The sequence below is a fragment of the Carcharodon carcharias genome, chromosome 12 (genome assembly GCF_017639515.1).
Source record: "Carcharodon carcharias isolate sCarCar2 chromosome 12, sCarCar2.pri, whole genome shotgun sequence".
In the NCBI taxonomy this organism is placed as follows: Eukaryota; Metazoa; Chordata; class Chondrichthyes; order Lamniformes; family Lamnidae; genus Carcharodon; species Carcharodon carcharias.
The window spans coordinates 50,522,585-50,538,269 of NC_054478.1; the positions used below are offsets into that span (position 1 = coordinate 50,522,585).

Below are 15,685 nucleotides of genomic sequence, written 5' to 3' on the forward strand. Positions count from 1 at the left end.
GCAATTCTGATCTGAAACTGAAATAGATGAATATAGTTTGAAACTGCCCGTGACCAACAACAATTAAACCATGACCTTGGGATTACTTTGCAACAATTATGCTTGATTCCTTTAAACACATGTAGTCTCCTCCTATGATGGCACTCTATTATACATAATATGGTATACAACTCATATCGTTATAACACAGCATGTAATATCTGTGCATATATAACATATATATACATATATATTTGTACATATAATACAATAGATATATATTTAGATGGCTGGCTCACTCATGCTCTTCATTAAGTCATGAGAGTTACCTTTGAATTGTTTCCAGGTATGAATAGCTGCAACTTTGAAAACCCCCTTTTTAAAGAATGAAGAATTAAATTGATGAGGCATCATATTTTAACAGTGAATAATGGAGCGTGGGGAAGGTTTGATGGCCATAGCTCCATATATTTTAGAGACTGTGATACATATGTTGGAAGTATAGGAAACTGGAAAACACATCTGCATTGAAGGGACCATATGATATTAGGTAGATTTTAATCAACAAGGGAGTCAAGGGTTATGAGGACAGACAGGAAGGTGGAGTTAAGGCCACATTCAGGTCAGCCACGATTTCATTTAATAGTGGAGCAGATTTGATGGGCTGAATGGCCCTTTCCTGCTCCTATTTATTATGATTTTATCCTTATTAGTTTATACCAAATTAAATCCTTCCCTTTTACGGGAAAGACCTTCATTGAGTGAAATGCTGGAAATGTTCTGTGGTATGGTATAGTTGATGTTTCCAGTACAATCAGAAATGATATTATGAAATTTGCTCCTCTCGTTATCTGAAATTATTAGTGGGGCATATTTCACTGACCTCAAAAACTTTTCCAGTCTCTTAACTAAGAGATGTTTCTGCATGTGTCTTCTTTGTTGAATGTCAGCAAACTACTTAATCAGAAAGGCTTGCGTTTAATAGTCAACCCTATCCTTACCCATTTTCATATGACCAAGTATAGTGATACCCTACCTGCTTAGGCTGAAAGCGAACAATTCCCCTCAGAACATGGATCAAATCAGGAGAGTAGGTCATTTGGCCCATCACATCTATGATAGCTCTTTGCTAGAACAACTCAAAACTAATCCTAGTGTCTTAGATTCTCCTGCTTGTTCTCTATATTCTTCTGCTTCAAATATTTATCTCATTTTCCTTTAAATGAAACATTCTTCTTTGAGAATTGTGTTTCTCCTTTGTTTTTCTTTGTTTTCCTTGTTTTTAAAGCAGGAAATCAAGTTGAAATTTGGTTGTTGTATACAGTTGTCATGGTTGAAGCAATTTCTCTGTTTTACGCTCTTGAAAGCTGAAGGAGGACACAAGTAATTTCCTGTTAGTGACTGTAAATTCATTTCCATGATGCAGACTGTGATATATGTTTTAATTTATATAAATGTACAGTAAATTTAGCGCTCCTTAGCTCAGTACTTGCCAAACTATTTTCCAATGTGACCCCATTTTAACATTTGAAATTTAATGTCATCTCAGACGCAGGGAAAAACAAAACAGCGATAAAGCAGCTTAGTAACATTGAGTACATAGTTATTAACATTCACATATTATAGATCAAAGCATAATAACATATATAAACATGAAAATCTGTATTTTAAAGCACTTTGTAAAAATGTTAGTATTTTACAAACTCATGTAGGTTTTAGCCAAGCTCTCCATGTTCCCTGAAGACTCAGTGAAGCCCCTCTCGCCCCACACCTCATAAACACATTAAAATCAGTCCCTGTCCCCCACTATTATAACACACACACATACATACACACGTGCACACCAGCCCACCAGCCTCTTTTCCCAACCCCCTTCCCCCAACTTACTTACTCACCACCCCTTCTTCCTAACCCTTTTCCAAACTCCCCTCGTGCGCACTTATCAGCCTCTCTTCCCAAACCCCTTCCCCTCCCCATTCACTCATTCACTCACCAACCTCTCTCCTCAACCCTCATTCCTCCTCTTTCACACTTACTCACTCACCAGTCCCTATCCTCTTTCCCCCTTTTGGTCTAATTGCTGGTACCTGTGGGACAGAGTCACTAGTCTGGGGTAAGGAGCCTGTACAAGGTAGATAGAAGCAGAAACATATAAATGTTTGAAGCTACCACTCACCTCTCTGGGATCAGCTGCATGACCTCCCTTCTTGCCCCACCTTCCGACATTGGCAGTTTCTCATGGCTTTTGCCTGCGCCAAGTAGGCACACAAATATCCCGGGTCCTCGCTGCTAGAAATGTTTTCTGAAGTTAAAGGGCACTTTGGCCTCACTGTCTATCCCATGTTGTTTGGCAGAATTGATCCAGTGGATCCAGGGTTGTCCCGCCAGAGCCTCCAGACTGATAGTCTCCTCTCCACAGTTGTCATTGCTGCTTGAAGGAGGGGCAGCTGCGACCCCAGATGGGACTTCTGAAACCAACAGTTTGAGAACCCTTGCCTTAACTCATATAAAAAGGATGCCCCACTTGCTGGCTATAGCAAAACATTTCATGCTCCCAAACAACAACGTAAAGAAATTTATTTATACTGATGAACTCTTGTCCTTGATTCCCAACCAGAGGAAATGGTCCTTCTCTATCATTCTCCATGAATTCAAAAACACTTATTAAACTTATTTTTGGCTTTCTCAAGTCCAGTCCAGTTGCACAAGTTAGAACCTTAACATAGATTGAGGAACACATATTGGCCATATAATGAGCCTGTACCTGCAGGATTGGGGATTGTAGCAGTATCTTAAATAAACTAATATTTTCCCATTCCTGGCACCGTGCTGGTCACTAAGCGATGCATGTTCTGTACGGATCCTTCTGGGTCTGTACGGCTTAGAGCAATGCACTTACACTTTGTTGTTTTTGTAGAATTGAAAGTAAGCAGAAAAGATGATCTACCCTCCTTAGTGATATAACAATGACCTGAAAACCATTCTATATCATTTACTGATGGCACTGGTGACACATGCAGGCAGAGATGTCAATCTTTCAGATTGGCAAGATGGCATTTCAGACATACATAAATTCAACTTGGCCAAACCTGTTTATAAAGGTTGTGGCATGACTTGTTGCTACATGCACCTCATCACTAGTCTATCACACGGTTTCATGTATTGTGTCGTGCAAAGACAAAAGTTCATGTCACTCAAGGCTGATAACAGGTTTGCCCCTGTGTGGCTGAGAGGTGGGATGCATAAAAATTGACATCACTTGACTGAGGTCTGAATTGTTACAATGTCACTGAAGGAGAGAGTTAGTCACCAAATGCAGAATTTCAAAGCTCAGGATTCTTCAAATCCTTTCTTGACTTTTTGCACAAATTGCACAATATCTACTTCTTTAATCTAAATCTCTGATAGTCTAAGTCCAGTCAAGCTGGACATATTTAGGGGTTTGTGATTTCTCTTTGTCCACCTTGTTTTGAAAGCAGGAGACCAGGTTGAAATTTGGTTACTTTTACAGCTGTCATTGTTGAAGCTATTTCTCTGTTTAACCCTATTGCAGCTTGAAGGAAGATCTAAATAATGTCTTATTAGTGACTATAAACTCATGTTAATTTTGCAGACTGTGATAGTTCTGTAAATGCTCAGTGAATTTACCACTCCTTAGCTCATGTAAATAGCATCATCACAAACCGTATGTAGAAAAATACAATGCAAATTAGCACCTCAATTCCGCACTAGGATGGTCATAAAATAAGTTTGCACCTGTAGGATAGGAGATTATATAAAATACAGAGAGTATCTTGGTATTACCTACAACATTTATTTGAAATAAATGCGATCATATCAGAGATGTTTATAGTCTTCTTGGAAATTCACCAGCAATATTGAAAGTAAGCTAAATTGCAATCTTCACAGTTTCTTATAGAAGGATACTTTGACAGATATTTTCACACATTGAGAGATTGATATCCCAGAAGCCAGCTGTAGCATTTTGCTGTCACCATTGCTGAAAATCCAATTATGTTTAATATTTTTTTAAATTGATGTTTTTGCTTCATTTAACATCTTGAAATGTCTGTCTATCGTGGTTTTGATTTTGTTCTTTTCTGGTTTATTGCCACAACCAATCTGGTATACCTATCTATGAAGTACCTTGGGACTTTTATCCAGATTAAAAATGCAAGTTAATGTTGTAGCATTTGTAGTAAGTGTGTACAAGCATGTTGTAGCAAGTGTCAACCTTGGCTTAGTGTTTTACTCACTCATGTAATCTGTTTATACCCTTTTGCCATTTTGGTTAACAAAACTTACTTGTTCTGTTTTCATGTGGAACTTAACTACTAAGTTTGACTATAAACTTGCTTGAGTGATTTCTATGCATAATGAAGTTCAAAAAACAGCTATCTTGTTTTGTTAAAACAACAACTCTTTCTTTCCTTTCAGTCTCTGTACAGATCCCTTCACTATTATAATGCTAAACCCATTTTTTGTGTTCTATTATTCTTTGGAAGTGCATGAACAGTCTAATGAAGTATTTACAAAAAGAATGACCTCACACCCACAGCCTTGTAATATTAGTGACAATTTTCATTGCACAGGATTCTTTGTCATAAAAGGTGGAAGTGATACTCTTTTTTGTTGCTTGGGGGCACATTTTTTCTGTAATTTTATTATACTTTAAGTGCTCTTGTAAATGAAAAATAATCTGGCATTTTTGTCTGTTTCTTCATGATACCCAACAAAAGATTTTGACTTCCAATTATTACAAATCCATTTTCTCCCTTCCTAGAATTTTTCCTTCCAATTCAGCTTTTAAAGAAAAGCACAGAGAAAAGGGCCCATGTCCTGCCTGCTACCTGTATACAAAGATATGAAAATGAGGGTGAGAAAAGAGCCTCAAGGCCACGAAGCCTGCACCATCCAATCATTGGTCTAGCCTCGCACCTCGTTTTCCCACCTGGAACACTTTGCAGAAACAAAAATGGGGAGATACACATTAAGTGTGTGGAAGTTAGAAAGAGAAAGATTTTCTTCAAGCAGGCCTCATCTAATTGCACAGTGTTTAAAGGACATAGTTACCTCTAAATATGACAATCATGAAGACAGAGTGAGTTATTACTATTTCAGGAGAATTGAATTACTTGCTTGGAAGTAGGCTCTCTTGGGATAAACTGGAGAAAACCAATAACTTGAGTGCACAAAAAGAGATACCAAGGTCTTCCTGTGCCTACAATTCCAGTTAATTTTAGCGTTTGTGTATTTTGTTATTTTGTTTGTTATTTTATCATTGTCAAGAAAGTAATAGATTTGTTTACAATTTCATCTTTGCACATTGCTGTATGGATTATAAATCACTGCATATCAAGCTCATAAATAAACCAAGCTGGCTTACTTCACAGAGTAAGCTGCTCAATAAAAAAAATTGGGCAGGAATTTCTTGGATCACACTTATAAACTATTACACCAAAATGCATGTTGGTTTCTGTACTAATCTTGCCAATGAAAAGTTAAACCCAAATTTTTGGCAGAGTTCATTTATCTGTATGACATAAAATTAAAATGGCACAAATGAGAAAATGCAGGCCTCACTCTCAGACCTTGGGCTAAATATTACAGGGAGTGGTGCACAGCTCTCCCACCGGAGGCAAAGTCAACTTGGAGATGTCCTGCTCCATGCCAGCCTGCCCCACAGCCATAACGTGCTGCAGGTGAGCTAAACAGGGCCAGTGTGGGACTTCTGTCCCTCACTGAGGAGGAAGTCCCACCTTCGGGTGCTGTCAGAACTACAAGAGGAGGAGGGAGAGGGTGTAAGGATCTCCAGAAACTGTTAAGTATGGTATCTTGGGCAGCAAGGGTTTAGGTGCGTCAGGACAGGAGGGTGGGCAGGAAGAAAGGGTGGGGGTTCTACCTTAAGAGGTCTGACCCCCTGATCCGCAAAGGGCAGCCCCCAAATGTAGAACACCCCCCACTCTCGCCCGACTGCCCATGCCAAAGGTTTCCAAAAGCATGGAGAGTGTATTATCGGGGTCAATTGGCTTGGTAACAAGCCTAATTAACCCTTGATTATCTATTTAAATATGGCAGGTGGACTGCCAATTTTGGTGCCCAATCACTCCAGCCCCCCTTGGGAGTAAGCTCAGGGGTGGGTGGGAAGATGATGGGGTGGGCAGCCGCTCTATTTTACCTGCACCCCCACCGTAAACACACCCGGTGGGGACATGTAAAATGCAGCCCCTTCTTTCCTTTCCTCTTCTTTCTCCTTCATTGTTATGCAGAAGAGCATTATTGTTTATTCCCAAAAATGAAGGATAGAATTAGAGCAAATATTTACACATTTCTGTAAGCATTTATTTATAGAATTATATATTACAAGCATAGACCACCTATCCTAACAATCACAGTTTAAGTCCTGTATGTAGTTAAGTCCAGTTTAAAGGCTTATTTATAGGAGCACAAGTGATTCCCAATGTAGACACACAGCCAGCATACAATTAATAGATTCTCTTTTCTCTCTTCAAATAAAAATTAGAGTTAATATGCACAACTACAATTTCAAAACAAATTAAATGAAAAACCTCCACATTCTTACAAATCATTGCATTGTGAGATGTCCCTCCTCTATGACCCCAAACAATTTATTTGTGCATGCATTCATTTCATTTTCTGCTGTAATAGCCAGATCTAGATTCCCTTGTCCTCATCTGCCTGTCTTTACTACTTCCATTGTATTGACACCTGCACTGGTATTTGGATTATTTTGAAACCTGGCAGATTGCACAATGTCACAAAGAATAAAAGGCTCAGTGTCTCAATTGTTCCATGAAGGCTGAAGGCAACGACTGTTTACCTGAATTATTTCAAGGTAGAAGACAACTGATCCAACAGGGTCTTCCTGTCTGAAAATGGAACACCTATTGGAAGAAGTAGCCTCAGCAAAATCCAGTAACCTAAATGCTACAGCACAGTGTCTCAAAACTGGCGACCACGGGACCGAGTCTATGCCGGATTTCGGATCTTGCCAGTTTTCGGGTTGTTCAGGTTGGACTGAATCAGGTCAAGGGCCACTTGGAGCATGGGAAAAGATAGATGCCTGAAACCGATAACTTGTCGGCGCATTATTACGGCATTGCAGCACCTTGCCCAAGAAGCTGGTAAGTTATTTTACTCATGTGATAATAATAGAAATTCATGCATGACAGCTTAAAAAATGTCCATTTTTTGGACTTTGCCAGTTTTTGGATAGCTGTATTTGAGACACTGTACCTGTAATATCAATCCAGGAATCCCTAAATTGAATTTTGTCAATCTTTTATGCAACCTGTGTATTCTTCCATCAAATGACCATCTGCTTTCTGAAATCAATCAAAATTTGACCATGACTTATAAACGTTTAACAGATCATTGTCCTTGCAGGTTTCTTCTAAGAACTCTAGCAGAACATCTGAAACTTACCCAACTTATGGCCATCCATCTCACAAAATACTTTCCTTCTGATTTTACTTATTGTAGGGAGCAACAACACTGAGGCCAAAACCTTTTTTCCTTTTTGGTGGGGACATAACCCATTTCCACATATCCACTTCATTCTTGCATTGGTCATAAGGCTCATGGTCCAAGAACTTTGGAGGGTAATCATAAACTGATAATTTACACTTGCTTTCTGCTATTTTCCATAATGGATACTAGGATTGTAATTTACTGTCTGAATGATCTCTTTTTGCTTGGTATCCAACCTTCAATCAAACATGCTACCATGTTATATTCCAGACAACTAGTTGGCAAAGAATCAAACTGGAGCCAAACTTTACATGCTTTTATAAGCATTTATTTACAGAGTCACACATTATAAACATACATCCCCTAACTCAAAAACCACAGTTTTAGTATGTGTCTGCTTATAGGGATACCAGTGAATCCCTATTTAATTCCCACAATCTGCCTGCTATTAAACACAATTAATATACAATTAGCAGTTATACCCATTGGAAAGGTCATTCCAGCTGCTTACATTTTTTTTAACACAGTGGGGTAAGGAGTTCGAATGCATGAGACTGCAACCACTTTTGTCAAGTCTATTACAGAGTTCTCAATAAGTTGCTTTTTTAAATTGCTATCAAACTCTAGAAATCTTTAAGTCAAAATCATGTGACTATGGCTGCACCAAATGTTTGGGGGGCAACAGCATGCCAATCTGTTCTTAGTGCGCACACAGAAAAATCGCCCAAACTAGTTTTTTGCGTGAGGGTGTAGCTTTATAAATGAGTGACAAATGGTTTTAGTGGATGTATCTTGGAAGCAGAAAAAGTGATTGATAAAATTTCTGCACAGCAATATTTTGGCATAAAATTGATGTAAAATGGTTATGTGCAAAATCATTGGGGATAAAATAAAATTGGGGATAAAATCTGATCTTATGCTGCAATTATGCTGAAACTTATCTGGGAATCCAAAACACTCAAGCTGAAAACATTGAATCAAGACTATGAAGCTAAGAAACAACAGAGTGCTGTAAATATTACCTTTTTTCTCCAAATTCACTGGCCAGAATTTTACCTTCGGCACGCACATGACCCGAACAGGCATGAAATCACGTGAGATGATGTCATTGCACACTCTCGTGCTATTTTGCTCGGCGGGCGCAGGAAATAGTCGGAAGAGCGCCCGCCGGCAATCAAGTGGGCAATTAAGCCCATTAACTGGCCAATTGTCAGTGATTTTTTTGTGGCCCGTCCAACCTTACGGTTGGCAGATGGGCCAATCGGGATCAGGCAGGTTTTACATTTATGATGAGCGGGATGAAACCTCCATTAGGATCTAAAATAAAAATAAATATCTGGGGATGGTTTTTTTTTAATGATATCTGCTTTCAGGTGCTTGATTGTGCTGCATGGACACTTTTTTGCAGCATTTTTGGGCTTTCTTTCATTATTTGGAGGGCTGCAGCTCCCTGAGGCATCTGTCTGCCTTTAGGGAACTCACCAGCACCCGTGGTGATGTCAGCACCTGCGCTCTTCCTGCCCCCAACAGCAGTGCTGAGCCTTTCTCCGGGCTTGTTTCACGCTGGCTCGCCATTAATTGGCCAGCCAGCGTAAGATCACGGTCGGGGGGCTGACCGCAGGTGGAAGTGCATTTCATGTCCACTTCCAGGCCTACCGAACGCGCGTGCCCAACGAGCGCAAAATTCAAGCAACTGAACCACAACCTTCCCATCAAGCAATCCCCCCTTATCTGCAGCTGGTCCCTGCTTTTCCATTGACCATTCTGATTTTGAGCTGACAATTTTAGGAGTATAATTGTTTCCTTTGCATATAAATTATACTCAAGAACATAGCAAGCATTTCAAATTCATTAACAATATTGTGACTTGAAGTGGAAATCAGTGCTTTTTAACAGAAATGCCCTCTAGTGGTTACAAAAATAACTCCCATCTATCTAGTCAACTATACAAGGTGCACCTTTGATGATGGAGATACATATCATTTATTTAAGGCCTCACATTTCACCTGATAATCAAAGTTCACAATACACACAATATTCATAATATAGTACAGTATCCTGAATTGACTTGAATATAACTATTAGTGATGTTTCTACTCATTTTAATCCATGTGGACCAATAAATGTTGGAGAGTTCTATGCTAAACCGAGCTGGCCAGCGTGGTTTCAAGGGTAGTTGCCTTAATTTGGAAATCCAAGCAGCAAAGCTTGGGTTTTTGATTGCTGTTTTCATGAGCATACCAATTTCACGTTTAAATATGTATGAGCTAACCTCTTTTATTCACGTGCATGGTGTTGCGTATTTTTAAAAATGTAGTGAGTTCATGCCTAACATAAAACAAAAGGTAACAACCCTACTAATGTGACAGAGTAACACCGATAGAGGGCATCCAGACAAATCATAAGGTCTACGTCAGCAAAGTCCAGGTTCAATCTGCTTTCATAACTGCTCAAAATGATTTTCAGATTTCTTATTTGGTTGCTCGGTAAAAAGTTCCTCTGATCAAAAACTAACAAAGTAATATTTTGAGTCCTCATCTTCAGCTATAAAGAGACAAATACACATGCCAGTTTTTCATTTTACTATTAGATGTTGCTGTACTTTTCATACACCATCTTAGGTATTTTTATTCAAGTGTTTGAAAGGTTAATCAAGCTGATCATCTACATTAATCATCAATTTGCTCATGATTTTAACTTATTTTAAACTTTGTGGGCTGCATCTTCCGGTTAGCGAGTGGGGGGTGGGTTCCACTCGCTGACGTCTAAAATGACACAGGGCGATGTCGGGCTTGTGTACTGACATCGCCCCATGTCATTTAGATTTTCAGTTCGGCAGGCAGGCAGCCAAATCGGCTACGCACCTGCTGAACTGTCAACAGTCACTTAAGGCCTTTAAAAAAGTAATTAAATTAATTAAAGGACCTGCCCGTCCAACCTTAAGGTTGAACGGGCGGCTTTTAGAAAAAACATGAAACCTCATCCACGGCCGGGATGAGGTTTCATGAGGGCTTTAAAATGTTTATGAAATGTTGAAATTAAAGAAATTGAAATATCCCAGCTCATGAGACACTTCCACAAATTTTTAAAACTTCCAGCGATCTCCCTGAAGCGGCACTTTGCCTCAGGGAGATCTGTGTGCTCATTCGCACGCATGCGTGAATGAGTGCACTCCCAGCTCAGGGAATCCCCACCCACCCACACAGGGAATGCACAGTGCTTCTGAGCGGACATCACATTGGGTGGGCCTTGATTGGCCTGCCCACGTAAAGTAGCAGTGCGTCGATCGGAAACCCGCCCACCTGCACCCGCTCCCACACATTCCCCCCAATGAGGGGAAAATGTTTCATTCTGTTCAGCATTACAAGGTATTAATCATACATTTTCACTTAACATAACAATCATGAAAACATTAGGGCAGTTAGAATTCATATTCTATTTAACAGAAGAATACAAATGTTTGAATACTTTATATGAAATGAACATCTTATTCTGAAAAGTCTCAAGCCATAAGTTGACTTATTTTGAATTGGAGATGCCTTTGCATCTCGTCTTTAATGAATATTCTGGAGAATTTCTGAAAACTTAATGTATTTGTCTTTGATTTTATCAGTTCTTCAACTGAAATCTTCAGTACGATACAAATTCCAAATAATTCCAAGTCTGAAAAATGTTGTTTTAGGGCACATTGATGAAGTTCATAGTTATTTCGCAAGCTAATGTTGCAGATTCAACAATGTTGGCTGAATTAGTCCTTCTTTGCAGAATAGTGTTTCTTGTTGTTAACATTCTTCCTATGCTGCAGCTCCGTGATAGCATGTTCAACAAATCAAGTTTGATTTAAAATTTGTTTTAAAGGGAATTAAACTTTTCTGCCACTAGCCACATGTAGCTAACTGGGAATTCAAATATGGTTAATTAAATTTTTGCTTTTAAATAAAAAGTGAGTAATACATACTGTTCATTCAGCATGTGGTCCTAATTTTCATACTCATGCAGTATGTATGCATACTTTTAACCTTTTGTGCATTTATTGATAAAATGGCAAGATGAAAAATAGAATGGTAGAATGTTTTTAGATCATTGGGTGGACATGTCACTTCCTTGGTTACTGCTCTTTGGCTAAATGGTGTACAACACTAGTGAAAATATTAGCACAACAGCAACATTGCAGGGAGAAGGGAGCTATCATCATGGCCAGCTCAACAAATGGAAAGAATTACTGCAGACCAGCAGAAGAAACCAAGCCAAACCAATACTGAGAAGCTGCAATGCAGTACGTCATGGCAAAGGGCAGGAAGCATAGGAACATGGGAACACGATTAGGCCATTTGGCCCCAAAAACCTGCTCTGCCATTTAACTAGATCATGGCTGATTTTCAACCTCAGTGCCATCTACCCACGTTATCCCTGTATTCCTTGATGTCATTGCTATCTAGAAATCTATTAACCTGTACTTTGAAAATACTTAGTAATTGAAGCATCCAACAATGTCCTGGATGGAGTGTAGCAGCTGGTCGGTGTAAGGAAATCTTTATTTTTAAATTTAATTTGTATGTTTTTTGAGGCAGTCCCTGCCTCAAAACAGAAACTGAACTGAAAATGAAACTAAAAGGTGAGCAGAAAAGGTAAAGCTAGAAATGAAACTGAATTTCACATCTTCTGAGGGAATCAAAAATAAGCTGAGGCTGGGAAAATATGTTGAAAGATAAAAAAGGACACAGATCAGCCCAAGCTGTGCAGCAGTTGTTGAGTCCAGAGGAGCAGAACAGACAAGCTAAAGAAGAATCAAGAAGAGGCTAGATCCAGAAGCTGAGAATAAGCAAAGAAAATAAGTTGTTGCAGCTGTTTCTGTTGTTTGAAGATAACAGTGGTGGATCTATGCCATCCAGACCGAGTTGTGCAGGTTCTGCAGACGTGTGCCATTGATGGTGAAGACCAAGCCTGTGGAACTCAGGTTGGTTGTGTGCTGCTGTTGGCTGGGAATCAGACTAGCTTCTGGAATGAGGAGCAGTAATTCATTGTGAGGAACACAGAGTTTGAAGGACTTTGTGACTGAGTACGATCGCTACAATCTGAATGGACTGCTGAGCCAATGCGTAAGATCTCTCTTAGTTGTATCTGGCGTTTTAAGGTACAATTTATAGTTTATATCTGACCATGATTTGTCTGTTAACTCATGTTTAACTCATGTTAATTCTGGATGTTAAAGTATAGGATAGATAGTATCTAGTGTTTGCTTTGTTGACTCTTGTAGAGTAAAAATCCTTCTGTTTTAAACCATGGAATTTTGTGGCTTCATTCTCTTTGTAAATAACTGGAGTTCCAAGTTTTGCCTACTGTAAGAAAAATGTTACTGGTCTCTACTAATATCTGGCACATTTCAAGCAAGACACTATTCTCTGATGAGGTCAAAAGTATCGCTCGCAGCTGTTAGACAAAATCTAGAAGCTACACTAAATGTGTTGTGTCTAATCAATTAATTCGAGGATTCTAAACTTCAGTGAAAGAGAAAAGCTGCCAAGTTTTGCAATGTATGATGGTAGACCTTAAATTAGATAGACACATCTAGCGCGTTTACCTGCATTATATGTAAGGAATTTCCAGTAACAGCGTCTGTGGATAAAACTTAATCACTGTGGCCATATTTGTTTCTGGTCAGTGATTTTTATGATAGAATACAGCCTGAATTTGTATTGATGTGGATTATTTTTGTATTCTATTCCAGGCAGAGAACTCAGCCTTAGCCTTAGAAAATGAGCATCAGAGAGAACAGTATGAACGATGTCTTGATGAGGTAAGATGGGGCAGTTTCAGAGTACTTTTTGCTTCTGTGAACCATTTCCTTTCAATAATCTGCATTTCCAGAAATATTTCTGATTAGATCAGTTTATGTATGTGAAGCTAGAGCAATCATCAATGTCAAGTGCTTCTAGAACATGCGTAGCAAAGGTTGAATACAAACTGAAAATGTTCTTCTGTTTCTTCAAACAACATGTTCAATTCCAATCTCAGAAGAACTTTCCTATTTTTATGAGTGTATCTATTTCCCACATACCATTTCTTTTCTTTGCCTGTCTAATTTGTGCTTATGGGCAGTTTTGTTTAGTGAGCTCATATTAAATAGAAACAGGCTGAGACTGATCAAACTTGCAGCTGTCAAATGGGAATATTTCATCCAAGTACCCTGGGCTATATTTTAACACAGGTCCTACAGCAAAAAAAAGGTAATGTTTTAATTCACGGCTATAGCTACTGTCTTGCAAGCACTGTTCTTATAATTAATGCTTTCGACCATGAACATTCTCATTTACTCTGATTTTATATCTCACTTGATGTACATAGTATGGAAATTTAATAATCATGAATTTTGACTTTTAAAACTCGTTAAGTACACTGTATGTAATTTGATACATTTAAAGCTGTTGTCATTAATAACTTGGATGCTAATATTGGTGCTGATTTAAATGGACAAAATTATTCTCATTTTACTTTTGTTCTTGTTGCATCACAGCCACATGCATGTATTTTCTAGCATGAGCATCTAGAGCATGAATCTTGGCTTATGTTCCCCCTTTCAAGTCCAGGGATAGTGACACTATTTGTACCTTTACTACTGAGATCAGCTGACACAAATTAAACCAGATACAGCCTATGGCTAACCTGGTCTGCATTGTCCAGGTCTACACTGCTTTATGGGGGGGTGGGGTGGAGGGGGGCGGTTAGGGTTGGGGGGAGGTGGGGGTGCGCACATCAGAAACTCTTCTTGTAATGAGGTACTAAATACAGGGAAGGCACAATCCCTTGCACAACATAAAATCTCAGTCCACAGTAAAGTGGAAAGTTTGGAGTATTCGCAGTATTTTGTAGGACACACTTGGGTTTTATGCCACACCATGTCTTTATGGGCAGGAATTCCTCCCGTTGGGGGTGAAGTTGAAGGGCGTGCGCGCACAGGCAGGCTTCCAATCGGTGCCCAAAATTGGGGGCGCGGTGCCATTTTACATGGGCGGGCCAATTAAGGAATGTCCAGCGTCTATGCTATGCAGGTGGGGGTGGAATCCCAAAATCAAGAATGCGCATGCGCATGAAAGAGCGCACTCATCACCCTGAGGCTAAGTGCAGCCTCAGGGAGATAGGCTCTAAATGTCAAAAACCTAAAAATAGAAAAATAAAATTTCCCTAACATGTCCCCTCATGTGACATTGTCACATGAGCTGGGACATGTCCATAATTTTTACAAAAACCTTATTAAAAATTTTTTAAACCTACATGAAACCTCATCCTGCCCATGGATGAGGTTTCATGCTTTTTCTAATTCCCACTGGGGCTCCTGGTCTGCCAGCCAACCTTAAGGTTGGACGGGCAGGTTCATTAATTACTTTAATAGACTCTGTCATTGGCCTCAGTTGGCCATTGACAGGTTGGTGGGCACACAGCTGATTTTTCTGCGCTCCGGCCTACCTGAAAATTTAAATGGGGCGTGGTGACGTTGGGAGTTCCGCCCAAAGTCACTGCGCGTCATTTTCTGCGTCGGCATGAGGGCCCTGCCCCCGCTCACCGATGCATGAAATCCTTCTCTATATTCCCTTGATATATGACTATAATCTAAAATTCTGTGATGTGAGATATTTAAAACATTCATTTATCCTTCCTTTTTAATTAGTTTTAGAATCATTCCTAATGTTACTCCATTTATTAACAATAATATGATGGTATGTTTTCAACAGTATTTGCAATTTTGCATTGGTATTCAGTTTCTCATCAGAACTTATACTTTTCTTGGAGAACATAATTAGTATGCAACACATTTTTTGAGGCACCGTAAGTGTTGTGTTTGGATGAGTGGAGGGAGAACTGTGTACTTAAATGGGCCAGTTTGGATAACTTGATAGTCTTCCATTAATCAATAACTTGTAATTTGATTTAGTCAGTTGTACTCTGTTGTCTGCATGTCCTAGTCCAAGAACTAATATCTATAAGTATAATATTGCAATGTCCTACAGCGACTGACTGCCATTATAATAGTAGAATGATCCACTAGGACATCAATATTTATCAAGAAACATTTCACTGTCAAGAAACAATCATACTATAATTTGCTTAACTTTGCCACATGATAATTTTTTGTTCAAGAAACCAAATACAGTCCTTCTATTGCAATGAACAATTGTTGCTGAATAAATATTGAAATATTACATGCACGATATATTAT

General features: G+C 39.1%; 1 protein-coding gene across 6 annotated transcripts in view; it reads left to right on the top strand.

Annotated features, from left to right (window-relative positions):
- LOC121284922 (nck-associated protein 5-like) overlaps window positions 1-15,685 on the top strand; it is a 716,253-nt gene that overhangs the window by 502,045 nt on the left and 198,523 nt on the right. For 5 of the 6 annotated variants that reach the window (XM_041200836.1, XM_041200840.1, XM_041200841.1 and 2 more), the window contains one exon: window positions 13,199-13,267. In XM_041200836.1, the coding sequence (XP_041056770.1) occupies window positions 13,199-13,267 (69 nt within the window). Of the gene's footprint in view, window positions 1-12,470; window positions 12,605-13,198; window positions 13,268-15,685 lie in introns of those variants that run through there. The other variant, XM_041200839.1, reaches the window with a different exon arrangement.